Genomic DNA, 27,446 nt, shown 5'->3' with positions numbered 1-27,446 from the left:
CGAATCCCACGTCGGGCTCCCGGTGCATGGAGCCTGCTTCTCCCTCTGCCTGTGTCTCTGCCTCTCTCTCTCTCTCTCTCTCTCTGTGACTATCATAAATAAATAAAATTTAAAAAAAAAATTAAAAAAAAAAAAATAAATAAATAAATCTTTACTTTTTGCTTTATCAGCTTTTTACCAGAAGTGGAGCTGACAAGATCTTTCCTGTTCTTAAATTCTCTAGAAGTTGCTATTACTATTATTGTTGTTACTATTAACATCATCATCAGTAGTAAAGAAAACCTATTTAACAATAGAGAAATGATTCTCTTTAGTTTGTCATGGTTTAAGATAATGAGATAATGAAAATTTTAATGCATACAAGCCACTTTTTTGAAACAAACGTAATTTAAATTCCCAGGAGTAAGATTATTGAATCATAGTATATAAATACTCTGTCATATTGCTTTCCAGCATGGTTATTAGAATATATTTTATTCATACAAAAAATTGTGTTACTTTTCCCAATTATATAAATAAAAATCCTTATCATTAAAAATTCAATGTATTCAGGGCCACCTGGCTGGCTCAGTCAGTAGAGCATGAGACTCTTGATCTCAGGGTTATAAGTCAGAGCCTCACATTGGGTATAGAGATTACTTTAAAAAAAAAAAAAACTTTTAAAAAATTCAGCATATTCAGGAAGAAGGTAAAAGGGTAAAAATATGAAACTCCACTACTCTGAAATAAGTACCTTCTTCCACACCTCTATGTATATCTACACATCTTAAATAATTTTAGTCAGATTATATACTTACTATTTTTATGTGGAAATATCTCACATTTTTTCTCTATTATTTCTGGCTTATAGTCCTACTGTTGTTACACACTCTCTCTGACAACTTTACCATTTCCTCAGGTAGCCTGCAGGAAAAACCACCTGGTGTATAGCTCTCCATCCCTGCTGGCTCCAAGTTATTCCCAGCGTGTGCAATCAGAGGTATAAGGTTAGTTCTCCTCATCCACCTGAAACTGATGTTCATATATGTGATATGGGAGTTCAGTTTCACATTGTGTCTCTGAATGGTGAGTGATTAGGCCCACACAGTTTATTAAATAAACCATCTTTTCCCACTGACAGTAACTGTTTTTGCTGTAGACTGATTACCAAGTACGCTAGGACACAGTTCTGACTCTCCATTATGATTCTTTGTTCTCCACGAAGACTCCTAACTCTGGGAAACGAACTAGGGGTGGTGGAAGGGGAGGAGGGCAGGGGTGGGGGTGAATGGGTGACGGGCACTAAGGGGGGCACTTGACAGGATGCGTACTGGGTGTTATTCTGTATGTTGGCAAATTGAGCACCAATAGAAAATAAATTTATTATTAAAAAAAATTTTTTTAAATGATTCTTTGTTCTCTGCCAATTTCTGTAACAACAACATGCACTTTTTTTTTAATAATAATGACCATATAGTGTATTTGCTCTCTGGGCAAATTTCTCTCTAGGAGTTTCATTTTTCATAATTTCCTAGGCTCGTTGCAGGTTTGTTTTTTTTTCTTTTTTTGAGGCAAAAATTTAAACAATCTTCCATATAAATTTTAAGATCATTTTTACTCAATTCCAAAAATAAAATAATAAAAACATTCTGGCTCTAATTGCAACTGCATTAAATATATAAATTAATTTTGGAAGAGTTAACTTTAGCATTTTTTTTGTCTTTTCCCTCCAGAAATGTGATTATCCTTTCATTTGTTACATCATGTTTCATACCCTTCATAAGATTTTAATGGTTTTCTGCATACAGTCTTTATTCCTTCTGTGTTTAGTTCTGTTTTAGTTTTTGTGTTAATGTGAATATTTTTCTTATTTTGACTTGTGGCTGGTGATTGCTAGTACAGAGAAAAGCTTTTGACTTCGGTATAGTTACTGTTTCTGGTCAATTTATCAAACTCCCTCATAATTTCAGAATCTCATGGTTTTCTAGTTATGTGATCATATCACTAGTTAAAAGAGATCACCTTCTTTTCCAATAATTATAATCAATATTAATTTTCTTATTAGCCTCCAAAATTCCCAGGATGTTGAAAATAATGTCTAATAATAATAATAGCAGACATACCTGTCTCTTTCCTCATGATAATGGAAATGGCTTTTGATTTTTCCACAGTATAATGTTTCCTGTTGTTTTTTTGTTTAACAAATATTTAAGTAATTGTCATTAACTTCCATCTTATTTAGCATTTTTGTTAGAAATGGCTGCTTAATTTTATCATCATGCCCTTAGCCAAAGGCAGATGCTCAACCACTGAGCCACCCAAGGACTTTTTAGATATGACCTGAAAAACATAATACATGAATTTAAAAAATGATAAATTGGACAGGATTATAATTAAAAACTTCTGCTCTGTGAAAAATACTAGTAAGAGAAGAAGACAAGCCACAAGCTGGTAGGAAATTTGTACAAAACACACAACCAACCAACAAAGAAGTTGAGTCTAAAATATAGAAAGAACTCTTAAAACTCAAAAAAATAAAAAGAATTTAAAAATGAGCTAGAAATCAGAAGAGTTGAGCAGCCTGGGTGGCTCAGCAGTTTAGCGCCACCTTCAGCCCAGGGCGTGATCCCGGAGACCCAGGATCGAATCCCACTTCGGGCTCCCTGCATGGAGCCTGCTTCTCCCTCTGCCTGTGTCTCTTCTGCCTTGCTCTCTCTCTGTGTCTCTCATGAATAAATAAATAAAATATTTTTTTAAAAAAGAAAGAAATCAGAAGAGTTATTAGCTCACCAAAGATATATTCCCCTTTCCTTACTATACACAAGAATTAACTCAAAGTAGATCACAGATATAAATGTGACACCTAAAATTATAAAATTCTTGGAAAAAAGTACAGGAGTCTTTATGACTTTGGTTGGCAAGGCCTTCTAGAATATGACATAAATACAAAAGTGACCAAAAAGGGGGTTCCTGGGTGGCTCAGTGGTTGAGCATCTGCCTTTGGCTCAGGTCATGATCCCAGGGTCCTGGGATTGAGTCCCACACTGGGCTCCCTGCAGGGAGCCCACTTCTCTCTCTGCCTGTGTCTCTGTCTCTCTGTCTCCCATGAATAAATAAATACAATCTTTTTTAAAAAATGATCAAAAAAATATTTTAGGTAAACTGTATTTCAACAAGATTAAAAACCTTTGTGGTACAATCAATAAAGTGAAAAGATGACCCACAGCATAGAAGAAAATATATGCAAGTCATGTGTTTGATAAGGGCATTATGTCCAAAATATATAAGGATTTCTTACAAATCAATAATAAGAAAATAACAGAAAAACCCAATTTGAAAAAGAACAAAGAATCTGAATAAACACTCTCCCCCCAAAGAAGATACACAAATGAACAAGAAGCACATGGAAGATGTTCAATATCACTAGTCATCAGGGAAATGAAAATCAAAACCATAATAAAGGGTGTGTGGCTGGTTCACTCAGTGTACAAATCTTGATCTTGGGGTTATAAGTTCAAGCCCTGCTGGCGTGTAGAGATTACTTAAATAAATAAAACTTTAACATAGACACACACACAATGAAATAACACTTTATACTCACTAGGATGACTAAAATTAAAAATCAAAATGACAGTTAATAACAAGTATTAAAGAGGATGTTGAGAAACTGAAACTCTCATACATTAGTGGTAAAAATGTGAAATGGTGTCTCAACTTTGGAAAATAGTTTGACAGTTCCTCAAAATATTCAACATAGAGGTATCATCATACAACCCAGCAATTCCACACAAGAAAAATGAAAACATACATCCACATAAAAACTTGTATATAAATGTTCACAGCAACATTTTTCATAAGAGCCAAAAAGTGGAAAAAACCTAAAAGTCCATCAACTAAAGAATGAATAAACAAAATGTGGCACATCCATATAATGAAATATTATTTGATCACAAAAAAGAATGGAATATTGATGCATGCAACAATATAGATGAATCCTGAAAACATCCTGCTAATTGAAAGAAGCTAGACACACCAAAAAACATATATTGCATGATTCAATTTATACAAAATATCCAAAATGGGCAAATTCATACGGACACAAAGATTAGTGGTTCCCTAGGACTGTAGAGAAGAGAATTCAGGGGTAAATGGAGAATGACTACTAATAGGTATAAGGTTTCTGCTAGAGACAAAAATATTCCAGGATTAGATTGTGGTGATGGCAACCCAACTCCTGAATACACTAAAAGCCACTGAAATGGGTGAATTATACAGCATGTGAATCATATCTCAGTAAAGCTTTAAAAAAAAAAAAAAAAACAGTTAAAAAAAAACAGTTGAGTTTGTTTTGTGAGGCATTTCCATGGCTCTGGTGAGCACAAAATACATATACATATATGAACTGTTAAGTATAAATTGCATAATTTCAGTGATTCCACATGGGTTCAATGCTCTTACATTTGCATTTAAAACTAGTATTGCAGGGGATCCCTGCGTGGCTCAGTGGTTTGGCGCCTGCCTTCAGCCTGGTGCGTGGTCCCTGGGTCCCGGGATCAAGTGCCACATCCGGCTCTCTGCGTGGAGCCTGCTTCTCCCTCTGCCTGTGTCTATGTCTCTCTCTCTCTTTCTCTCTGTGTCTCTCATGAATAAATAAAATCTTTAAATAAATAAATAAAAATAAAAATAGTATTGCATTATTTTTATATACTAATAATGAAGCAGCAGAAAGAAATTAAGAAAATCCAATTTATAAGTGCAACAAAAATAACACCTAGGAATACGCTTAATGAAGGAGGGGAAAGACCTGTACTCTGAAAACTCTAAAACATTGATGAAAGAAACTGAAACAACACAAAAAATCGAAAGACATTCTATGCTTATGGATTATAAGAACAAATATTGTTAAAATTTTTATATTATTAAAGCAATCTACAGATATAATGCAATCCTTATAAAAATAATGTTTCACAGAACAATCCTAAAAATGTGTATGAAACCACCAAAGACCCTGAATAAACAAAGTAATCCTGAAAAAGAAAAAGAAAGCTGGACGTATCACAATTCCAGATTTCAAGAGAACATTCACGTCCAAGTTTTACTACAGAGCTGTAGTAATCAAAACTGTATGGTACTGGCACAAAAATAGACACAAAGATCAAAGGAACTGAATAGAAAACCCAGAAATAAACCCACAACTACATGGCCAATTAATTTTTAACAAAGGAGGCAAGAATATGCAATGGGAAAAACACAGTTTCTTCAACAAGTACTCTTGGGAAACTGGATAGCTACATGTATAAGAATAAAACTGGACCACTTTCTTAGGCCACACACAAAAATAAACTCAAAATGGATTAAGGATCTAAATGTGAGACCCAAAACCTTGAAAGACCTAGAAGAGGACACAGGCAGTAATTTCTATGGCATTGGCAATAGCAACATTTTTCTAGATATGTCTCCTGAGGCAAAGGAAGCAAAAGCAAAAATAAACTACTGGGACTACATCAAAATAAAAAGTTTCTGTACAGTAAAGGAAACAACCAACAAAACTAAAAGACAATCTATGTAATAGAAGATATTTGCAAATGATATATCTGATAAAGGTAAGTCTTTATTTAAAACCTTATACAACACCCAAAAAACAAATAATCCAATTAAAAAATGGACAGAAGTCATGAACAAACATTTCTCCAAAGAAGACATCCAGATGGCCAACAGACCTGAAAAGATGGTCAACATCGCTCATCAGGGAAATGCAAATCAAAAATCACATTAAGATGTCACATCACACCTGTCAGAATGGCTAAAATAAAAAACACGAGAAACAAAAAGTGTTGGCATATGGAGTAAAATAAAAAACCCTTGGGCACTGTGGTGGGAATGCAAACTGGTGTAGCCATTGTGGAAAACAGTTATGGAGGATCCTTAAAAAAATAAAAATAGGGGACGGGGCGCCTGGGTGGCTCAGATGGTTAGGCATCTGCCTTCAGCTCAGATCGTGATTTCTCGGTCCTGAGATCAAGCCCCATGTCAGGCTCCTGGCTCAGTGGGGAGCCTACTCCTCCCTCTGCCTCTGTCTCTGCCCTGTTCATGCACTCTCTCTCCCTCTGTATCTCTCTGTCTCAAATGAATAATTTTTTTTAATCTTTAAAAATAAAAAATAAGGGACGTCTGAGTGGCTTAGCAGTTTAGCACCTGTCTTCAGCCCAGGGCATGATCCTGGAGTCCCTGGATCGAGTCCCATGTAGGGCTCCCTGCATGGAGCCTGCTTCTCCCTCTGCCTGTGTCTCTGTCTCTGCCTCTCTCTCTCTCCCTCTCTCTCTCTCTCGAATAAATAAATAAAATAAATAAATAATAAAAATAGAACTACCCTTCGATCTGGGTATTACCCAGAGAATATAAAAATACTAATTTGAAGGGATATATGCACCCCTATGTTTACTGCAGCATTGTCTGCAATAGTCAACTATGAAAGCAGCCCAAATGTCTATGGACTGACGAATGGAAAAAGATGTGAGACAGACATAATGGAATATTACTTAGCCATAAAAAAGCATGAAATTCTGCCATTTGCAAGAGCATGCATGTATCTAGAGAGTATAATGCTAAGGGAAATAAGTCAAAGAAAACAAATATCACATGAGTTCACTCACATATGGAATTTAAGAAACAAAACAAATGGACAAAGGAAATAAAGAGACAAATCAAGAAACTACTCAACTACAGAGAACAAACAGATGGTTGCCAGGGAGGAGATGAGTGAAATACATGAGGGGATTAACACACTTAACTTGATGAGCACTGGGTAATACATGGAATTGGTGAATCATTATATTGTATACCCCAAACTAATATAACACAGTAACTATACTGGAATTAAAATAGTTTTTTTTTTGTTTTTTTTTTTTTAGGATAACATTGAACACTAAACAAAAAGCACCACAGCAATTTAGGGGAAAAACACATAATAAAAGAAAAAGCTTTATATTTTAGTTTTGGTTTTTGTGTTGTTGTTGTTTTTTTGTTTTTTGTTTTTTGTTTTTTTTTATTCATGAGAGACACAGAAAGAGGCAGAAACACAGGCAGAGAGAGAAGCAGGCTTCCCACAGGGAGCCTAATGCTAGACTTGATGCCAGGACAGGACCCCAAGATCACAATCTGAACCAAAAGCAGACATTCAACCACTGAGCCACCCAAGTGCTCAAGTACTAAAATACTTTTAACAGCATTTTTTTCCTGCTTTTTGAATAAAGAATCTGTATTTTCATTTTGAATTGGGCTTCCAAAATTATGTAGCCAGCCCTGGAACATATTTAAAAGCTACTACATGGAACTTCCTGGAGTGTAAGTACAGAAGCAAAAGCAAAATATGAACATGAAGAAAAAATTTCCCATCACCTTGCTCTTTCATTTTCTAGATGTCCTTCAAGTTAACAAAGTTACATCAAGTGCTCTTGGTAACTAGAACTCTGAAACTCATTCAAAAATCATCTATTCTTAAAAAAACTTAATTCAATACATCAAAGTCAACAGAAATAATAAATCCCAAGGTCCTAAGTAATGATCACATCTCTAGTACCATGCCAAGCACTTTCCCAGCATTATCTCACTTAACTCTCACATCTTTAAGGTGATGTTATAATTCCCATTTTCATGGACAAGAAAATTAAGATTCCAAGAGATTAAGCAACTTGCCCAGTATCACACAGCTACTAAATAGGAAAGATATGACTGGAACCTACACTGCCCTGTTCCAAACCCAACAAATCTGCCTCCTTGTTCAGCTTTCAGTACTGCTGTGCAATAAAGAGAAGCTCAGGTTGTCAATAAAATATAAAGGTTAAAATTTGGGGTTTTGAAAAAAAGAATTAACTACGAATAAAAACAGTACAGGCCTAATACATCTGATACTCAAATAACATCAACAAACTCATAGATCAATCCCATAGAATCACTATAGAAGCATGAATTAGTATGCTAGTGAAACAACCCTCCTTGCAGTCTTAGATGCTCAGCTTTTTGTCAAATTCCATATTTAGTTATGGTGCTCTTTGAAAGATATAGACATAGATCGGAGGAAAATTAAAACAATGTTAGATGAATGACTTCTAAAGGCCAAAAACTGTACTTTAAAGGGTATGGGAGAGGCACCTGGGCAGCTCATTCAGTAAGTGTCTGACTCTTGGTTTTGGCTCCAGGCATGATCTCCAGGTCATGAGATCGAGCCCTTCATCAAGCTCTTTACTGGGAGCCTGCTTAAGATTTTTTTCTCTTCCTCTGCCCCCAACCCCCTGCTCACTCTTACCCTCTCCCTCACTCTAAAAAATTAATTAATTATAGGGTATGCAGAATATTCCTGAATCCTAAGCCCCGACGAAGATATACAAAAAATTGATTTATTAATTAAATATCAGAATAACTAACAATTCTATCTAGAAAATCTATGACCTACACAACTGAAACACTACAAGCTTTTTGCCTTTTTTTCTTTTTTAAGATTTTGTTTATTTGAGAGAGAGAGAGAGAGAGAGCGCGCGCACACAAGCAGGGGGAGCAGCAAGCAGAGGGAGAGGGAGAAGCAAGCTTCCTGTTGAGCAGGCAGCCCAATGCAGAGCTCAATCTCAGGACCCTGGGACCATAACCTGAGCTGAAAGGCAGACACTTAACCCACGGAGCCACCCGGATGCCCCCAAAACACTACAAGTTTTATCATCAGTCCTGCCACCAAAAGACCCACAAAGAAAAGAAAATGGGGATCCCTGGGTGGCGCAGCGGTTTAGCGCCTGCCTTTGGCCCAGGGCGCGATCCTGGAGACCCGGGATCGAATCCCACGTCGGGCTCCAGGTGCATGGAGCCTGCTTCTCCCTCTGCCTGTGTCTCTGCCTCTCTCTCTCTCTCTCTCTCTCTGTGTGACTATCATAAATAAATAAAAATTTAAAAAAAAAAAAGAAAAGAAAATGATATTGTATTCCCTCTCCAACTTCAATTTCCCCTCACACAATTTGCGCAGTTCCTGCAAATTTAATTCCACAAAGCTTTTTTAAAACAAAAAAATAAAAAAAATTAAATAAAAATAAAACAAAAAATTGGGATGCTTGGGTGGCTCAGTTGGGTGAGCATCTGCCTTCAGCTCAGGGCATGATCCTGGTCCTGGGATCGAGTCCCACATCGGGCTTCCTGCGAGGAGCCTGCTTCTCCCTCTCCCTGGATCTCTGCCTCTCTCTCTGTGTCTCTAATGAATAAATAAATACAACCTTAAAAATAAATATATAAAAAACAAAAAATTCTGGCATCCTCAAATTTCAAGTCATTCCTGGTGGAGATGGGTCAGCAATGAAAAAACAAACTGAGATGACAGGGAAATAGTTTTTATGATGTCATCTTGGGAAGGCAAATTTAAGCTGCAGAAGGCACCCCACTACTGTCTGTGGAGGCAGTAGGAGAACGGGTACAGAAAAGATACCAGGTGCTCTGACATGGATTCATCACGCAAAGAGCTAAGGTTCTACACCCCAACATCTGGGAAAGGACACCCACAGCGTCTCTCACCTCCAGCACACAAGTTCTTCTGTGCCAGTAGAAAGATAGTGAGAAGCTGGGTCCCAGGAGTCAACAACCCTGAGCCAAAAATCAGAAGGATGTCTGGATAGAAGAACAGACAGATAAAAGGACAGAAGAACAGATAATAATGCATATTATTCAAAACAATCCAAAATGCATTACAAGGATCCTACTGAAATTCTAGGAAACAAGATTCCAAAGATTCTAACACACCAGATAACAGATATCAACAGTGTAAAATTAAAATTTATTGTCTTTATTACGTGCCCTTTCTGAATTATTCCATCTTAAGTGTTAAAACACAAGGGCTTTCAAAGATAAATTCTGAACTTTATCACCTTGTGTCTGTTTTTTTTCTTACAATGCCTTAAGTTCCTTGAATTACATTACCACCACGGTTTTCAGAAAATCAACCTATATTACTACATTTGGATATAATCTTCAAAACCTTAACATCATGAGTGAATATCTACAATTCTACAAATACTGTAGAGAATAAAACAAAGTACACAGCTCTCAGAGATTTTATATTCTATCCTACTGTATGCCATTAGCTTGGAAATAAAAGGAAAACTAACACTAGAAATCGTGCTGAAATGACATGACAATTCTTTGGATGCCTATACGTCTTAGGAAATATACTTCCAGTTATCACTTAAGACGGAAATAACAAGAAAAAACATCTCGCATGCAATTAGAAATCCCTCAGTCTCCTTCAGCCTTCAGCACATAACTAGAGAGAAGTGAGATATACTCACAAGGAGAACTGTGAAGGTCAAAGCCTCCTGATGAAGGATTCTGAGTGGCTGGCTGCTCTAACTAATTACCACAAACTTAGTGACTTAACACAAATTTATTAGCTCATAGTTCTAAAGGTCACAAATCCAACATAGGTATCACTGGGCTAAAATCAAGATGTTAGCAAGGCTAGTTCCTTCTGGAGACTCTAGGGAGAATCCATTTCCTTGACTTTCCAGCTTCTGGAGGCCAATTCACTTTCCTTGACTTATCTTAAAAGTGCTTCACTCTACCCTCTGCTGGTTCTCACATCTTCTCTAACTCTGACTCTCCCATCTCCGTCTTATATGGATCCTTGTGATTATACTGCACTCACCCAGATACTCTAGGACAATCTCTCCCTTAAGGTAATCACATCTGCAAAGTCCCTTCTGCCACGTATGATAACAATGGGTTCCAGAGATTACCACATGAACATCTTAATGGGCTACTGTACCACCTACCAGGGGAAATTCATTTAACCCAGTTTATCAAAATCAAATACAAAGAATCCTCTATACCTCTATCCCATTCCTTTCCACTCACTTATGTTATAAAATCTATATATGTCAGCTATTGGATTTGTATCTACTACACCATTCCACTCTAAGACTTCATGGACCACACTGAGAAAAAGAAAAGCAGCCCTGACACCTGGAAGCTGGCCTGCTACTATCAGCTGGGCCTTGTTGTTGCTATAAACTGGCTAGCAGCTCAGAGTGAGGCATTCACGGCTGGCCTTGATGTTTCTTCTCTTGAAAATAAACAAGTGCAGAGCACAGTAACATCAGAGATGGGCACTCTGTGACCATAATGGACAAACAATAAACAACACCACCGTAATCAAGCCTGAACAAAGCAAAAAAAAAAAAAAAAAAAAATTCCAAATCATAAAATTGACCAAATATTTCCCCACTATGGCTTATATGAATGACTTGCTTCTTTACCAACTACTTTTAACTTCACCCCACCCTGACTTCTCTCCTCCTACATAAGATTAAGATACTCAATCATAGAATTATCTCTGCTTCTTAACAGCATCCAATACAGATCAAAGCCCCATCTCCTTAAACCTTTCCAAATCACCCAACACAAGCCCAAATCCTATTTTTAGAAGTTCCTTTTAAGGCTCTTTTATTGAAACACCCTATAGTTCCCGATGGTACACATTTTTTCTTACTGCAACATGCAATCAACCCAACTTGTCCAACCACATACATATACAGGTATATTCCCAGTGGTCTTTGGCTGGAGGGCAGTGACAAAGCCCAGAGAAGTCTACAGACCTCCAGACAACTGCATTCCAAATTTCAGTACAAGATTAATGATTGGCTCCCATCTTCTGCCCAACCCCTATTCTCAAGATGCAAGGGCTAAAGTTTTTATCTGCAGCACAAAGAGTAAGTCATGGAGATGAAGGCAAGACCCTGGTAGAAAAAGGCAGGTAACCCCCCACCCCCACCCCAGGGAAGCAGTAGAGAGAGGATGACTCCTGGCATCTCCATTATTTCCCCATTCTATTTGGCCAAAAGGAAGCAAAGTAAATTAGAGGGCCCTAAAATCTCTACTGTTGTAAAAGTCCTAGTGAATCCCAGAACTGTTCTCAAACATACTACAGCCAAGTTAGGGAGCTTAAACCATAGCGAGAAAAAGGAAGAATTCAAATTGTGCAGCTAGACCTCAAAATTCCCTGCCAGCTAATTTCATAGGTTCTCTTTGGTCCTTTCATTAGCCTTACCACAAGTATTTTATGTACCCAACCTAGTTGGATCCCACATAACCCTGTTATGGTAGAGATTTAAATTTTATAGGACTGTAAATACAGTACAGGCTGTGAAATCAGCCTGCCTGGATTTAAAGTCTGGTTCCATCCATGCTGACTGTGCCACCTTGGCCACATGCTGTGCTTATTGGGAGACTCAAGTTAGATACCTAGTAAGCATAGGAAGCACTCAATAAATGTTATTTATTAATTTAGCGACGGAATTACAGGGATTTTTTGGTACAGTTATATATTAATCTGTGACCCTTTTAAAGTAATAGCTCTATCGGTGGCACCAACGTAAGAAAACCACTTGGAGGATACCAACTAAGTAAATGCACCTTAAAAACATATACCAGGGCTGGTTAAGCGACCGGCTCTTGATCTCAGCTCAGGTCTGAACTCAGGGTTGTGAGTTCAAGCCCCATGTTGGGCTCTGTGCTAGGCCTGGAACCTACCTAAAAAAAGAGAGAGATGGGCAGCCCGGATGGCTTAGCGGTTTAGCACCGCCTTCAGCCCAGGGCCTGATCCTGGAGACCCTGGATCGAGTCCCACATCAGGCTCCCTGCATGCAGCCTGCTTCTCCCTCTGCCTGTCTCTACCTCTCTCCCTCTCTCTCTCATGAATAAACAAAATCTTAAAAAAAAAAAAAAAAAAAAAAGAATGGATCAAAGACCCCAAATGTTAAGAGTTAAAACTATAAAACTCTAAGAAGAAAGCATAGGTAGGTATCTTCATGACATTGGATTTGATGATGATTTCTTGAATATAACACCAAAAGCATAAGCAAAAAAGAAAAAATGCATAAAATGAACTTCATCAAAATTAACAATTTCTGTGCATCAAAGAACACTATCAATAGAGTAAAAAGACAACCCACAGAATGGGAAGAAATATTTGAAAATCTGACATTTAATGAGGGACTAATATCCAGAATATATAAAGAACTTCTGAAAGTCAACAACAAGTCAATTCAAAAACAGGCAAAGTCAGTGTCCATTGAAAGATGAATGGATAAAGAAGATGTGGTATATGTATACAATGGAATATTACTCGGCCATTAGAAACGACAAATACCCACCATTTGCTTCGATGTGGATGGACCTGGAGGATATTATGCTGAGTGAAGTAAGTCAATCGGAGAAGGACAAACATTATATGGTCTCATTCATTTGGGGTATATAAAAATTAGTGAAAGGAAATAAAGGGAAAGGAGAGAAAATGAATGAAAATATCAGTGAAGGTGACAAAACATGAGAGACACCTAACTCTGAGAAATGAACAAGGGGTAGTGGAAGGGGAGGTGGGCGGGGGGTTGGGGTGACTGGGTGATGGGCACTGAGGGGGGCACTTGGTGGGATGAGCACTGGGTGTTATGCTATATGTTGGCAACTTGAACTCCAATTTAAAAACTTAAAAAACAAAAAAAAGGGCAAACTACTCAAACAAATATTTCTCCAAAGAAGATACACAAATGATCAGAAAGCACATAAAATAATGCTCAACATCACTAATCATATGGGAAATGCACATAAAGGCCAAGATGAGATACCATTACACATCCATTAGGATAACTATTATTCTGTAAAACAACAGAAAATAACCTGTGTTGGTGAAGAAACTGGAATCCTGGAGCACTGCTAATGGGAATGTGAAATGACACAACCACTGTGGAAAACAGCATGGCAGTTTTTCAAAAAATTAAACAAAAAATTACCAAGTGATCTCACAATTCCACTTCTGAGTATGCATATATCAAAAAAAAATTGAATGCAAAGTCTCAAAGAGATATTTCTACACCCATGTTCACAGCAGCACTATTTACAAAGACCAGGAAACAACCCAAATGTCCACTGATGAATGAATGGATAAACAAAATGTCATATGTCCATACAAGTGAATATTATCCAATGCCAAAAAGGAAAAAAAATTCTGACACATGCTACAAAATGCATGAAACCTTGAAAACATTATGCTGAGTGAAATAAGCCAGACATGAAAGGACAAATACTGTACAATCCTACTTATATGAGATACCTGGGATAGTCAAATTCATAGAGATTGAAAGAATGATGGTTACCAAGAGCTGGAAGGAGAAAGGAAAGGAGTTCCGTTTGGAATGACAGCAAAGTTCCAGAGATGGGCAGTGGTGACGGTTGCACAATGATGTGAATGTACTTAAGCCACTGGACTATACACTTAACAATGTCAATCATAAGCTATGCATATTTTATCAGGAAAAAAAAGGTAAAACTTCTAGCATTACATGGTAAAACCAAAAAAAAAAAAGGTTAATTAAAAGAATCAGCAACAAGTCATAGAGAAAACTCAAATATTTATATTCACTCTGAATATGAATAATTTGAAAACAGAATGCCAAAGACTAGAAACCTAATGAGCCTGTTCAGTGTCTGTAGAGCCTCTGTAGAGGGTGAAGTACATTCATCACCCAGGGGTGCTGGCTCAGAGGAAGCCGGATGACAAGGGACAGAACTAAAGAACTTTAAAATCAGCACCAAAACTATGTTGTTTTCACAGTAGCAGAGGTAACAAAGCACCTGACTACTATAACATGGGTCCCTTTCTCAATCCAATGACAGAACATCTAATTAACTAAAAAGTAAAGCCAAAAAGCAAACAGATCGATAGAACAGCATGGATTACAAAATTAACCTGACAATTATAGTTACCCAATTCATGACAAAGGTCGTATGTGCTAAAGTGACAGGACATCCAGATGGAAAAAAACGACTCCTACCTCAAAACACACACAAAATAAATTCCAAATGAACTGCAGCTCTAAATGGGAAGAGTAAATCAGAGAATATCTTCATAATCTTGGAGTAGGCACAGATTTCTTAAACAGGACATAGGAAAGTACTGACCATATAAGAAAATTTTTTGATCAAGTGAACCATATAAAAATTAAGAGAAAAAAAATTAGGAATTTCTGCTCATCGGAGGATATCGAGTAGTTTAAGCACCCACAAAATGGAAAAAACACAAAAACATTTTCAATACATATACCTGACCAAGGTATCATATTCAATATATAAAGAAATCGCGCAGGTCAATATTTAAAGAGATTAGGAGAATTTAAAAATGGGGGAAAGATTTGAAGACGCTTCACAACAGAGTTCCAATGACCCTAAGTCTATGACGAGGTACTCAAATTCATTCATCAGGGAAGCGCAAATGCTCTTCCTAGGCAACAAACAGGATGACACGCTGACTACAACGGCTTGCGTCTAGAAGAGCACAGAAATGCCAGGTGTGCGTACGTTAGAGAAGCGAGCGACGCCGCCGCCGAGGAGCCGTCCCCAGCCGTCCCCAGCGCCCCGCTCCCCGGCGCGGTCCCGCACACCCCGGAAACGCCCACAGCGGCCGCAGCCCGAGCCTCAAACCAGCGAGGGCGCCCGTCCCGCCACAGCCACGCACGCGCCGCCCCAGGACGGCTCCGTCCTCCAGGTGACGGCTCGGCAGCGGGATCCTCCACTCCCCACACCCGGGGCCGCGGCAAGAGGCGACCGTCCGGCCGACCGTCTCTACCTGCCCCCAGGCTGCGGCCGACGAGCACGAGCAGGTGAGCCTCGGCAGGTGCGGGGCCCCGAGGCCGGCGGCAGGACCCAACGGGGAACCGGAGCAGCCGCCCCGCAGCACCGCGGCCCGGGCCCACACCGCCGCTCCCCCCACCCCTACGGCGCGGGGCGGGGGGTCTGAGAGCCGCCGGGGCCACCAGCCGGGCGGCCGACGCTCGGCTCTGCACCCGGGCGCCGGGAGGGCCCGCAGGCTCGCGGGTCTGCGGGGCCGGCGTCCGCCCCCCGCTCCGACGCGGGCGCCGAGGGGACGGCGCGGGCGACCGCCTCGGGCGCTCCTCCCCGCGCGGAGGTCAGCTCGCCGGACGGCGCGGCGCCCCCCGAGCTCCCGGGCCGCGGGGGCGGCGTGTGGCCCGCACGAAGGGGGAGGGGCGCGGCGGGGGCGTGGCCGAGGGCGAGGGCGAGGGCGAGGGCGAGACCTGGGCACGGGGCGTGGGGGGCCGCCAGCGCGCTCGGGCAGGGGCGCGGGAGGCGGGGAGGGCCCGGGGCCTCGGGGGCGGGGGCCGGCTCACCGTGGACTCCCGCACTTGGCTGTGGAAGTGCTGCTCCCGCGCCGACACCTCGTCCTGCCCTTCCATCCTCCCTCATGCCCGCCGCCGCGCCGCCCGCGTCCGCGCGCTCCGCCGCACCATCGCCCGCCGGCCGGGGACGGGAGCCGACTGACAGCGGGCCGTCGCAGGGTGGGCGACCGCGACCCCCGCCGCCGCCTCAGCCGCCGCCTCAGCCGCCGCCTCAGGCAAAGCCGCTCCGGCTGCGGAGGGCGGGCGCGGGGCGGGGCCGGGGCGGGACCTGACGTCAGAGGAAGGCGCTTCACGTCAGAGGAGCGCGCCGCGGCGTCTGCGAACGGGAGCCGCCGAGGGGCGGGACCTACCGGGGTGGGAGGCGGGGCCACGCCCCACGCCCCCAGGAAGTGGAGGCCTGAGCTCGGCTGTGAGGACCAGTCCCGATCCGGGTGGGGACGCGGCGCAGGTGGGGACGCGGCGGCGGTTTGTACCTCCCTCAGGGCTAACAGGCGGGCGGCCGGCCACAGTCTCGGTGCAGTCGTTCCCCGCAGAAAGGAATCATCGTGGCCCGGCACCCGGTCCCTGGCACGGAGCACTCATCACCCGGTTCCGGGCAGGGTGCACCCAGCACCCGGTCCTGGCCTGGAGCACTCAGCACCCAGTCTCTGACACGCAGCGCCCAGCTCCTGGTCCCTGGATGATGGCACCCAGCGCTCAGCACAGGGCAGAGTCACGCAGGAGGTTTCCCAGGGAAACCTGCGCTCTGCTAAAGCCAGTCCAAGGCCAGGAGGAGTCGCCTCGGACACGTGTTGAGTGAACCCCTGGAAAGCTGGCCTCTGCGGATCTAAGTGGTTTCCCTACCTGGAAAATGTAGATAGCCCTGAAGGTGAGGCTCTTGCCAAATCCATAAAGTCATCCTCCCTGTCCTTGGGGTGTTCTATGACCTTCCCGAGACCCTGCACAGCACGTTTAGATTAGGTACATCCAAACACACAAAGTAATTCATCCTCTTTGTATATGAAGTATCTTATTTTGGATTTTTGCCATGAAACTGGGTTGGAAGGAATATTTATTCTACTTTTGGATTTATTTGGCTATAAAGAAGTCATTTAAATTGCTATTGTCTATGTGACCTTTGTCATCTCTGAGAAGTAAGGAAAAATAGAAATTGCTTTCAAAGTATTTTAATAATATATGTGAATTTAGATTCTTCGGTATCTTTTGCAATTTTGAGTTAAAAAATTTTTTCATGACTAAAAAACTTTTTTCTGATGGTGTCCAAAAAGCTCGTCAACCCCATATGCTATGCCTACAATGCATTACACTGTAGATTGTTGGTAGTGGGAGGACTCAGAACTTGAGGTTTGGTTTGAGGGAGTGCCCCTGCTGCCATAGCTGATAAGAAACCAGGAATGCTTCCAACTGCTTAAATTCAATGTTCACTTTTATTTTTAAAATGACTCAACCCATGGGGATCCCAGGGTGGCTCAGTGGTTTGGCGCCTGCCTTTGGCCCAAGGCGTGATCTTGGAGTCCTGGGATCGAGTCCCACGTTGGACTCCCTGCATGGAGCCTGCTTCTCCGTCTACCTGTGTCTCTGCCTCTCTCTGTGTGTCTCTCATGAATAAATAAATAAAATATTAAAAAATAATAAAATGACTCAGCCCAAAAGAGCCAGGAAAAGACACAGTATCTGAGTCTGTTTTTCTAGACACCCGTGTTCTGAGAGCTGGGTTAAATACTTGCCCAAAATGGTCTGCAAAATTTCTGGGTTCATCTCTCCAAATCAGAGGCAGATTTGAAGATGTATGACATTTAGATGTGTTCCAGAAAGTGGATGCATGCATTTCTGCTCTTTCTAACCCAACCTCCAAGCATCTAGACCTTTCTGTTTCCTTTAGCCCTTAGCCCAGGGTAGGAGACTTCCCAAAGGCCAGAACTCACCCCTCCCTATATATTCTCCCCTATGACTTATGGCTTTGCCTCTCCTTCCATCAAGAAGTGGTATTTATTTTCCACCCCCTTGAATCTGGACCTGAACAGGTAGCTTGCTTTGGCCAAAAAAAAAAAAAAAAAAAAGTAGAAAATATGAAGCTGCTTGGAAAAGTTGTGCATCAGGGCTTGTCCCTTCTTGCCACCCTGGGCGTCCTCCAACTGCTACTGCGCAAATAAGCCCCAATAGTCTAGAGACAGGGATCCCAGTTTTCTCTGTCACCCAAGCTGACACACTCCTTTTTCTGCATCCCTCTAAAACAAATCTTCCCAAAACATAGGTTCTCTCCCCTGCTCAATACACTGCAATGCAGTTCTTCTCTCTAACTGTAGAAGAAAATTAAACTCCTTAACTTCGCATTCAAGACCTTGACTTTGGGGCCCTACCCCGCCCTTCCAGAGTCCTCCCCACTTCATTCCCTGCCGAGCCCTTTGCTACAGCCTGGCTTCCTCCTCTCTCCAACCTGAAATGCCGAGGCCCAGCCCCTTCACCAATTCCTACTTTTCAGAGTCGGTGCTACCTCTCTCAGTGTTCACACCAGGATCTTCCTTCTCAGAAAGGGGATCCCTCGAGCGCTGCTGGTGGGAATGCAGGCTGGTGCAGCCACTCTGGAGAATAGGGTGGAGGTTCCTCGTAAAATTAAACACAGAGCTACCCTACAACCCAGCAATTGTACTACTGAGTATTTATCCAAAGGATACAAACATAGTGATCCAAAGAGGCCCCTGTACCCCAATATTCACAGCAGCAATGTCCACAATAGCCAAACTGTGGAAGGAGCCCAGAGCTCCATTGACTGATGAATCGATAAAGAAGATTTGGTATATATACAATGGAATATTATTCAGCCATCTAAAAGAATGAAATCGTGCCATTTATATCAACGTGGATGGAGCTAGAGGGTATTGGAGCTGAGTGAAATAAGTCAGAGAAAGACAATTATATGATCTCACTCATATGTGGAATTAAAGAAACAAAACAGGATCATAGGGGAAGGGAGGGAAGAATAAAACAAGACGAAATCAGAGAGGGAAACAAACCATGAGAGACTTAATTCTAGGAACAGGGTCACTGGAGGGGTGGGGTTGGGAGGTGGGGTCACTGGAGTATGGGTATGCAGGAGGACACATGATGGGATGAGCACTGGGTGTTATATCAGACTGATGAATCCCTGACCTCCAACTCTGAAACCAGTAATACACTATGTGTTAATTAATTGAATTTAAATTAAATAATTAAATTAAAAGAACTTTCTTCTCCACAAAGTCTTTCCTGATGATTCCAGTCTCTTCATTTGTTCATCTCTTCAACTGTGGGGACATGATGGAAAGAAGACTTCAGGGGGCACCTGGGGGGAGGGGGCTCTGTCAGTGGAGCATCTGCCTTTGGCTCAAGTCATGACCCTGGGGTGGTGGGATGGAGCCCCACACGGGGTGGGGGGAAGGATTCCCTGCTCAGCAGGGAGTCTGCTTCTCCCGCTCCCTCTGCTGCTCCCCTTGCTCATGCTCTCTCTTTCAAGTAAATAAATAAAATCGGAAGGAAGGAAGGAAGGAAGGAAGGAAGGAAGGAAGGAAGGAAGGAAGGGAGGGAGGGAGGGAGGGAGGAAAGCAGACTATTTCAGTTTCTGCTCTCACAGAGCTTACAATCCAGGGGTAAAACAGAAACCTTACAGAGGTTACGCTCCTAGCCATTCCTTTGGCCCTCAGCACACACATACTTGTATCTGTGTCTATCCGTAGTCAATGTATAAGCTCCGTAAGGTCTAGAGCAACTTTTCTTGCATCTTGTAAGCATCCGTGTACTTCCTGCAATACCTCATAGAATGCCTTGCACAAAGTAGACACCCAGCAAATATTACTTGGTCAGTAGGTTGGTTGCCCTGAGAAATTTCCCAGACTTCTTCACACTTCAGTATGGCTTAAAATTTCTATACCAATGTAAATAATTGTGTGGGCATTGCTAGTGCTTCCAGGATTCCAGTTCAGATGTCCATGGTTGAAGACACTGCTTGTTACTCTGTTCTCTGGTTTCGTACACATCGTGTCTTTCAAACTGCTAAAATTCCAGAAAATTCCCTCCGCTTCATTAGGCCTTGCTTTGCTTTTCTTGGTCACAATGAAATCAAAGTTTTAAGATATAAGGTGACAGAGACAATTTTATTAACTTCTTTATATACCCTATGCAAAACTAAGCCAAGCAATATTCAGATATAACCTGTGATCCTTCCAGCCTCTTTCAGAGGTGAAATTTTTCTTTTTCTCTTAGCCAAATACAGCAAGATATCTGAACAAGCAAAAGTCTAGAGATAGCCCAGCTATCCATCCACAGTGAGATGGGTAAATAAACTGAGATGTGTTCATGCAATGGACACTGGGGTAAAAAAAAATCAATGAACTACAGCTGCAAACAACAATATGGACAAATCTCTGAAACAGTGAAACAGTGTTGAGCAAAAGGAAGACAGAACAATGCATACAGTATGATTCCATCTGAAGCTCCATGCAAAACAAAACAAGGTATTATGTAGGACACAGATGCAAAACAGAACTATCATTACATAGGGATACAAACATGCAGTAGAACTGTAGGGAAAGGAGGATGAACTTCCAGGAAGGAAGAGCAGAGCACAGAATGGTGGGGGGTGGGCGGTGTGTGGGGACTGCAGAGGTAACTGTGCTCACTACTAAGACTTGCCACAACCTGGACCCTGATCCCACAGGACTCCCATCACAGCACTGCAGTGGGCCTCTCTAGTTGGCGGAGCCTGGACCATGTGGCTACACCTGAGCTGCAAAGGAATGTGATATTTTCAGCTTCTTTTGTGGGAGGAAATCCCTGCCTCACAGTATAGGGAATTGTCATGATGCAGAAAGGGGTTTCTGATATGATTCAGCCAAAAGGAATTATGTGGTCCAAATACAAAGTCCTCTGGGGAACAAGCATGCACAAAGTATAAAATTTAGACTTTCTAAAGGGACAAATGGACTTTAGGGTTTTGCTAAGTGATAAGCAGGCAGTGATGTGCTAGAGACCAGCTCTCAAACACCCCTTGTTAATTTTTAGGTATTTTGCAAGCTGATTGTTAACTACAACTGTTATTTCAAGGTAAGTTATATAAACATACATTCAAATTATATTTTTGAAAGGTAGCAAATATTCAAAATCCATCCTTCCTAATTATTTTATTGCACTTTACCATCAGCTGTGCTCGTAAAGTTACTGAAATGTACGGCAGTGTGCCACTCCTTCAATGACCTCACTTTGGAAGCTGGCATCAGTCCTGGTGGAAGAATTTGCACCTTGGAAATCAGAAAACAACACAAATCAGGGCCGGTTTCCCTCCCTCTTGTAGAGCAGTTATTAGCTGGAGCAAACCATGAGAGCTGCCAAAGTTTTGGAAAGCACCTAAATGAAGATTTTCCATTTGGGGAGCTAACGTCAACCAACCAGCTGATCAAAGTTAGTATCCTTTAAGGGAAATTGAGGAGAACGAGATGGTCACCCCGTGGCTGATCATACCAGGTGTCTGGAGAGCTGGAAGGCTCCTACAGGGAAAATAGGATTTTCTCAGGAAAAAAATTCTGAACCCATGAGAGGACAGCCAGGTTTAGAAACATCCATTACTTCATACTGAGTAGAGTTCACCAGTGGTTTGTGTGGATGCACAAAATAGATGCATCGTTCCTCTCCCAGGAGAGGCAGCAAGCACAGGCACAGGTGCAAGAGGGGACAGGCATCGTGGAGGTTTCTTAGTCTCAGGGAGCTGCCATAACAGAGCACCCGGCCTGGGCGAACTAACAATCTTGATTCCTCATAGCCCTGGAGGTTAGGGGTCTGCCTCAAAGGTGCCAGCAGGGCTGTGGACCCCTCAGGCTCTCTCCTTGACATGTGGACAGCTATCTCCTCCGTGTGGTCACATGGCCATCCCCTGTGTGTCTGTGTCTCATCTCCTCTTATGAGGACATGGGCCACACTGACTTGGAACCCTCCCTATGACCTCATTTAACTAAATCATCTCTTGGTGTTTTTTTTGTTTTGTTTTGTTTTGTTTTGTTTTGTTGAGAGAGAGAGAGAGACAGAGAGAGGAGCCAGGGGATGGAGAGAGGGAGAAAGAGAGGAGAATCCCAAGCAGGCTCCACATCCAGTGCAGAGCCCGATGTGGGCCTCGATCTTATAACCCTAATATCATGACCTGAACTGAAATCAAGAGTCAGACACAAGCCATCGAGCCGCCCAGGTGCTCCAACTTACCTGTTTGAAGACCCCTCCCAAATAGCGTCACTCTCTGAAGTCCTGGGATCAGGATGTTCACATGTGAATTTTGAGGGACACAATTCCACCCCAAAAAGGGAGTGTGTTTCAGTTCTCTTCTGACTGCCTGCTTTCCTCAGGGAAACAAGCAGCAAGGTCATCCTCCAGAGGGAAGAATGTGGTATTTGAGGTCCTGAGAGAGAAAAGGTATGACAGAGTCACCAGGGGACAGGTGGGGGGTGGACAGAGTCACAGGGAGTGGGGAGTAGTGGACAGAGTCACCAGGGATGGATGGAGGCCCTGGGGGCAGGCAGGATGGACGAGGAAAACCACATCATTTGGGGCAGCACTAAGCTGTAGCTTGGGCGTGGATCTCAGCCCCGTGCCGGCAGCAGACCCCAGCATCCACCTGCCCCCTCTGCCTGGGAGCCCCCGGGCCTTGCTTTCCAGTTCTTGTGTTCAATGCTCGCCAGTGTTTGTTAACATCGGTAGATGAACCGCTCCTTTGAGACCTAGCTGGGGTAATGCTTACAAAGAGTGTCAGACCTCCGAGGAGTGGGCTGGAATGCCAGCCTCAGCACTCCTGGTTGCAGGGTTTGGGGCAAGTTACGGATCTGCTTTGTCCCTCTGTCTTCTCACCTGGAAATAATCTGGAAAGAACGACAAGGCTAAAAAGGCATGGTTACTGCACAGAAATGCCTCATCCACAAAGTGCAAAGGCACCCGGCAGCTAGCTGTCATCGTCGTCGTCACCTGAAAAACCAGGACTGAGCATGGATTGTGCTGACATCGGCATATTAGGTTATGTATCCATGAAATCGTCACAAATTTCAAGGACATTCATGGCAAACTTCTCAGGGGATCAAAGATGAAAAGGATGCTCAGAATGGAAGAGAGGAGTTTGAATTTGCCAAGATATTGCATGGCTGTAGCATCCAAGGATTGAAACCGGTGAGAACCATCCAGAGGAGATGAAGGGATGCAGACCTGGAGTGCCCGGTGGGGTGGGGGCGGTGATTACTGGCAATCAGGGAAATCTAAGCCCACAGAAAAAAACAGCCCCTCCTCCACCTGCCTGTCAACCCTTGCTGTCAGCTTCTGATTTGGGCAAGATTCTGTCTGAGGTGAGTCCCACGGCTTTCATCCACCCGCTAACTCTCACTGAAGTGTGAATAAAGGATCAAGGCTGCTGGCTCAGGAAAGGGGAACAGGGACGTGAGGAATTCATGTGCAGGAAGAATTGGGCCTTATTCACCCAGTGCACTGTCAGCTCGGTGTCGTGTGAGTCCCCAGCTCCTTACCCTATGCCACAAGAAGGCGGGACCCACTAAATCCCAAGACAACACACCTGTACACACCTGTATCCCCCCCATACACCCACACACACACACACACACACACACACACACACACACACACACAATCTGATCTCTGTCTCAGAGGAGGCACACATTCTCAGCTAGGTGTACATCGAGGGGCAGAGAGCGAAACAGCAATGGGGACAACCGCCTGGGCTGACGACATGGGAGGAAAACAAGGAGGAGACAGGACACACCAAGGCCCGATGGGGATGAATCAGGACCGGGCAGGTTCTTGGACTCACCCTGGACGGGGTTCTGCGGAGAATACCTGCTGGCATGAACACGTCCCTGCCCCGCTGAAACTGACCCATCAGCGGGGGCGGAGAGGAGAAAGCAAGCCCTCCTCTGGCCCAAAACCAAGGTGCAGAAACTGAGGAGACATCGTTGGCTTGCAGAGCCAGCTCTAGAAGTGCTCAGGAGAAGGGTTGCTGACCTTACACATTTCATGATAGCTGTTTGATTATTTTGCCTACAGAAAAAGAAGGAAATGATGAGGAGAGTATACTTAAGAAGTCTGCCTTTCTCACCTGCCCCTCAGATCCGATCTCTGAGCACCACCAGGGGGGTAAGCGTCTCCAGCCGCTCCTCCCACACACATGCAACTGTTCATTACACAGCCGAGACCTATTTTGCCACTGGGTCCTTTTATTCGACAACACATCTTGGCTATCGAAACACATTGGCATGTAGACTCTGTTTAGACTTCTCACCGCTTCATTAACTCCATTGACTAGTACTTTTTACATTGATCAATCTCGTCTTAGGTGGATAGACATCCAGATTGGTTTTTTTTTTTTTAATTTTCTAGTCTTATCTAAACTATGCTGTATGGTATACCCCTTGTACATGTATTTTTGCGCACTTGTTAGGAGTTTCGGGGGCAAGCGGGCCACTGGAGAGAATTGCCCCGGTTTGCTCTGGATGTAGCCACAGCAGCCCAGGTGCTGTCAGAAGAGGCCACAGGGGCCCGGGGCTCCCCAGGGGGACCTGGGAGGGGCAGAGCCATTGCTGGCGGGGAAGGGAATGGATCACATTTTGAGTCTCCCCTTGCCACCAGACCTGGGGAGGGAGATTAACTGGGGGGACCTTGGGAAATTCACCCAGGGGAACGCAGACCTCATCCAGGCCCCCTCAGGGCTGCCACACGTGGGACAAGCCCACTGAGGGTAAATTAAGTCAACAATGCCCAGGAAGGAGGGGTCAGTGGGGTCTCTCTCTCTCTCTCTCTCTCTTGCCTACTCCAATGGCTTTGGAAAACACCTACTTAGCCCCTGAGAGCCCAGGCCACCCGCTTGAGAACTGGGCCTGGGAGGAAGAAGTGGCAGCAGGAGGGGTACAATCCAGGTTCACAGTCGCAGCCATTCATCCCGGTACAAGAACCAAGGCCCCCCTGTCAGCTATAACATCACAGGCATGAGGCGGGCACCTCTGCCAAGTGTCGCTTAGGGAGCTAGAGAGGCTTATCTAGGTAGCTTGAAATGCTGACAAAAATACCTTCCTTACCTTTCACGCTCCAGAGCTGTGGCATGCCTAAACATCCTGCTAATGTTCCTCTTTTACGGTCTTTTTAACCCGATTTTCGAGTGAGCATCATATAATCACTCTACCGGGGAAGTGAGTTTGATAATCTCCATGGCATAACCATCAACGGCGAGCTAGAGACTTCGGTCGGAGCACCCTGCATCCTCGCACATGCGCTCGACCCGGAGCTGACAGCAAGTGCCCTGGACCCAAGTGTCGCCATCGGGCGGCCGAACCAAGGGACTACTCGCCCATCGTCGTTGGGGACACCGTAGGTTTTGGGAGAAACTGCACTCTGCAGGACACAGAAGCATTACTCCATCACTCAAGTCTTGCTCATCCTTCTGGAAAGGTTTCTTTGACCATAAAACATCAAGACAAGAGCACAAACAACACGTGTGCCTGAGAGCCCACGTTGCTGTCTGCTTTAACCTGATGTGTGGCGCAGCCAGTGTCCTCACTGTCGTTGTTTGTGTATCTGTGTGTGTGTCTTGTCTCCGGCAGCATCAGCTGTCCAAGGGCAGGGGCCCCTGTAATTCTCTCCCAGGCGCTGCTGAGGGTACCCTGGGCTGCGTCGGGAGGTTGGTTGTAGACAATGGCTCACCGGTTACAGGAGGCACAGACGCCTCCCAATGCCTGGCTTGCTCACCTCATCAAGAAATCTTCGTGAGAGATGCCTTGGGGGTGCTCAGTGGGTGAGTGTCTGCCCTCAGCTCAGAGCGTGACTCCAGGGTCCTGGGATCCAGTCCTACATCAGGCTCCCTGCAGGGAGCCTGCTTCTCCCTCTGCCTGTGTCTCTGCCTTTCTGTGCCTCTCATGAATCAATAAAGAAAATCTTTTAAATAAATAAAAAAGAGAAATCTTCAAGTGAGGCAAAATGCCCTCCAAGGTGTACACTTAGAAATTCAAGGGGGATCCCTGGGTGGCTCAGTGGCTTAGCACCTGCCTTTGGCCCAAGGTGTGATCCTGTAGTCCTGGGATCCAGTCCCACATCTGGCTCCCTGCATGGAGCCTGCCTCTGCCTCTGTGTGTGTGTGTGTGTGTGTGTGTGTGTGTGTGTGTGTGTCATAAAAAAATAAAATATTTAAAAAAATGTAAAAAGAGAAATTCAAAACATGAAACACACACACACACCAAGCCCTCGTTTGGAAGATGCTGCTGGTGGGAAACCGTTATTAGCCTGCTGGATGTGTAATGGGAGTGGGGTGCCTCTAGGCTTGCAGCGTCACAGTGTCACAAACAGTAATGGGAGGTGGGAGGTGGGGATCCGCCCAGGGACCAAGGCTGGCACCTGGGCTGCAGCCTCACTCCCCCACCTCCCACCTGCCTGCCACTAGTCCTGAGCTGGGACTCTGAGGAAGCAGCCCTGTGGCACTGGGACAGGGTGGAGCTAGGGGGCAGTCGTGCTACACAAGCCGCTCTGGACACAGCACCCTCAGCCTGCAGCCGCCTGGGAACTTGAGACTTGCGGCCTCCAGAGCCCAGAGTCCCCCTGTCTTCCTTCATCGCTGGGGTCCCAAGGCTTTGAGCACAGGAACCTATCACAAATCAGAGTCCTGGCATATTTTGGACCAAAGGTGATGCTATCCATCCTGCTAACCTTTATACTTCATTGTTCCTTACTAGTGGCAGATCTTAGGGCAAAATCTCATACTGGAATCAGCAGTTGATGTTACAGAGAAGGAAGTTGAGGCTGGGAGGGATCAAGGCTCAGCACACACTATCTACCATCTACGGGGTCTTGTCCCAGCACAGGCTGGGCAGCCTGGCCCTCTGCCCTCCTAGTCACCCCATGGGCTCCGCCTGTGAGCCAAGCCCAGCCAACTGCCCCTGGGGAATAGGTCTCGCTGTGGGATTGCCTCCCAGCTGGGCCTGAACTGCCCAGCACTAAGACCACTCTGCCTTTAGGTGGTATTTCGTAGCCCACGAAGCACATGTTCCTCATTATTTACATTCACAGTAGCCCCCCAACATAAACTAGGGTAATGGGCAGCCCAGGTGGCTCAGCAGTTTAGTGCCACCTTCAGCCCAGGGTGTGATCCTGGAGACCCAGGATCAAGTCCCACGTCAGGCTTCCTGCATGGAGCCTGCTTCTCCCTCTGCCTGTGTCTCTGCCTCTCTCTCTCTCTCTCTGTCTCTCATG

The 27,446-nt window shown here is 44.0% G+C and overlaps 2 protein-coding genes and 1 long non-coding RNA gene across 14 annotated transcripts in view; 1 reads left to right on the top strand and 2 right to left on the bottom strand.

The window, feature by feature from the left end:
• LMBR1 (limb development membrane protein 1) overlaps window positions 1-16,375 on the bottom strand; it is a 146,423-nt gene extending 130,048 nt beyond the window's left edge. For 2 of the 9 annotated variants that reach the window (XR_013353109.1, XM_077849527.1), the window contains exon 1: window positions 16,188-16,375. Coding sequence is in view for 6 of the 9 variants with exons in the window: in XM_077849527.1 (XP_077705653.1) it covers window positions 16,188-16,253 (66 nt within the window). In the remaining 3 variants the exon portion in view is untranslated. Of the gene's footprint in view, window positions 1-15,628; window positions 15,649-16,187 lie in introns of those variants that run through there. The other 7 variants (XR_013353108.1, XM_077849529.1, XM_077849526.1 and 4 more) reach the window with 7 other exon arrangements.
• Window positions 151-14,930, bottom strand: LOC144284674 (uncharacterized). The gene is made up of 3 exons (XR_013353114.1): window positions 14,117-14,930; window positions 2,103-2,319; window positions 151-1,011 (listed from the first exon to the last, which is right to left on the bottom strand). It is a non-coding gene; the product is annotated as an uncharacterized LOC144284674 (long non-coding RNA).
• On the top strand, window positions 14,801-26,324 carry LOC144284672 (uncharacterized). 4 transcript variants are annotated; one of them, XR_013353111.1, is made up of 5 exons: window positions 14,801-15,662; window positions 21,234-21,275; window positions 21,373-21,629; window positions 22,562-22,628; window positions 23,080-26,324. XR_013353111.1 is itself a non-coding variant. In XM_077849536.1 (3 exons), exons 1-2 carry the CDS (start codon window positions 15,344-15,346, stop codon window positions 21,254-21,256), a joined length of 342 nt encoding a protein of 113 aa, XP_077705662.1. In that variant the 5' UTR covers window positions 14,801-15,343; the 3' UTR covers window positions 21,257-21,275; window positions 21,373-22,545. The 4 variants fall into 4 exon arrangements, 1 of the variants encoding a protein (XP_077705662.1); XR_013353112.1 differs by lacking the exon at window positions 22,562-22,628 and having other exon boundaries at window positions 25,367-26,324; XR_013353110.1 differs by lacking the exon at window positions 22,562-22,628 and having other exon boundaries at window positions 21,373-21,633; window positions 25,300-26,324.
• The last annotated feature ends 1,122 nt before the right edge of the window (window positions 26,325-27,446 follow it).

This window comes from Canis aureus, chromosome 15, assembly GCF_053574225.1.
Source record: "Canis aureus isolate CA01 chromosome 15, VMU_Caureus_v.1.0, whole genome shotgun sequence".
NCBI classification, from domain to species: domain Eukaryota; kingdom Metazoa; phylum Chordata; class Mammalia; order Carnivora; family Canidae; genus Canis; species Canis aureus.
Note: the sequence above shows the minus strand (reverse complement) of the source record. Positions and strands in the feature narration are given on the sequence as shown.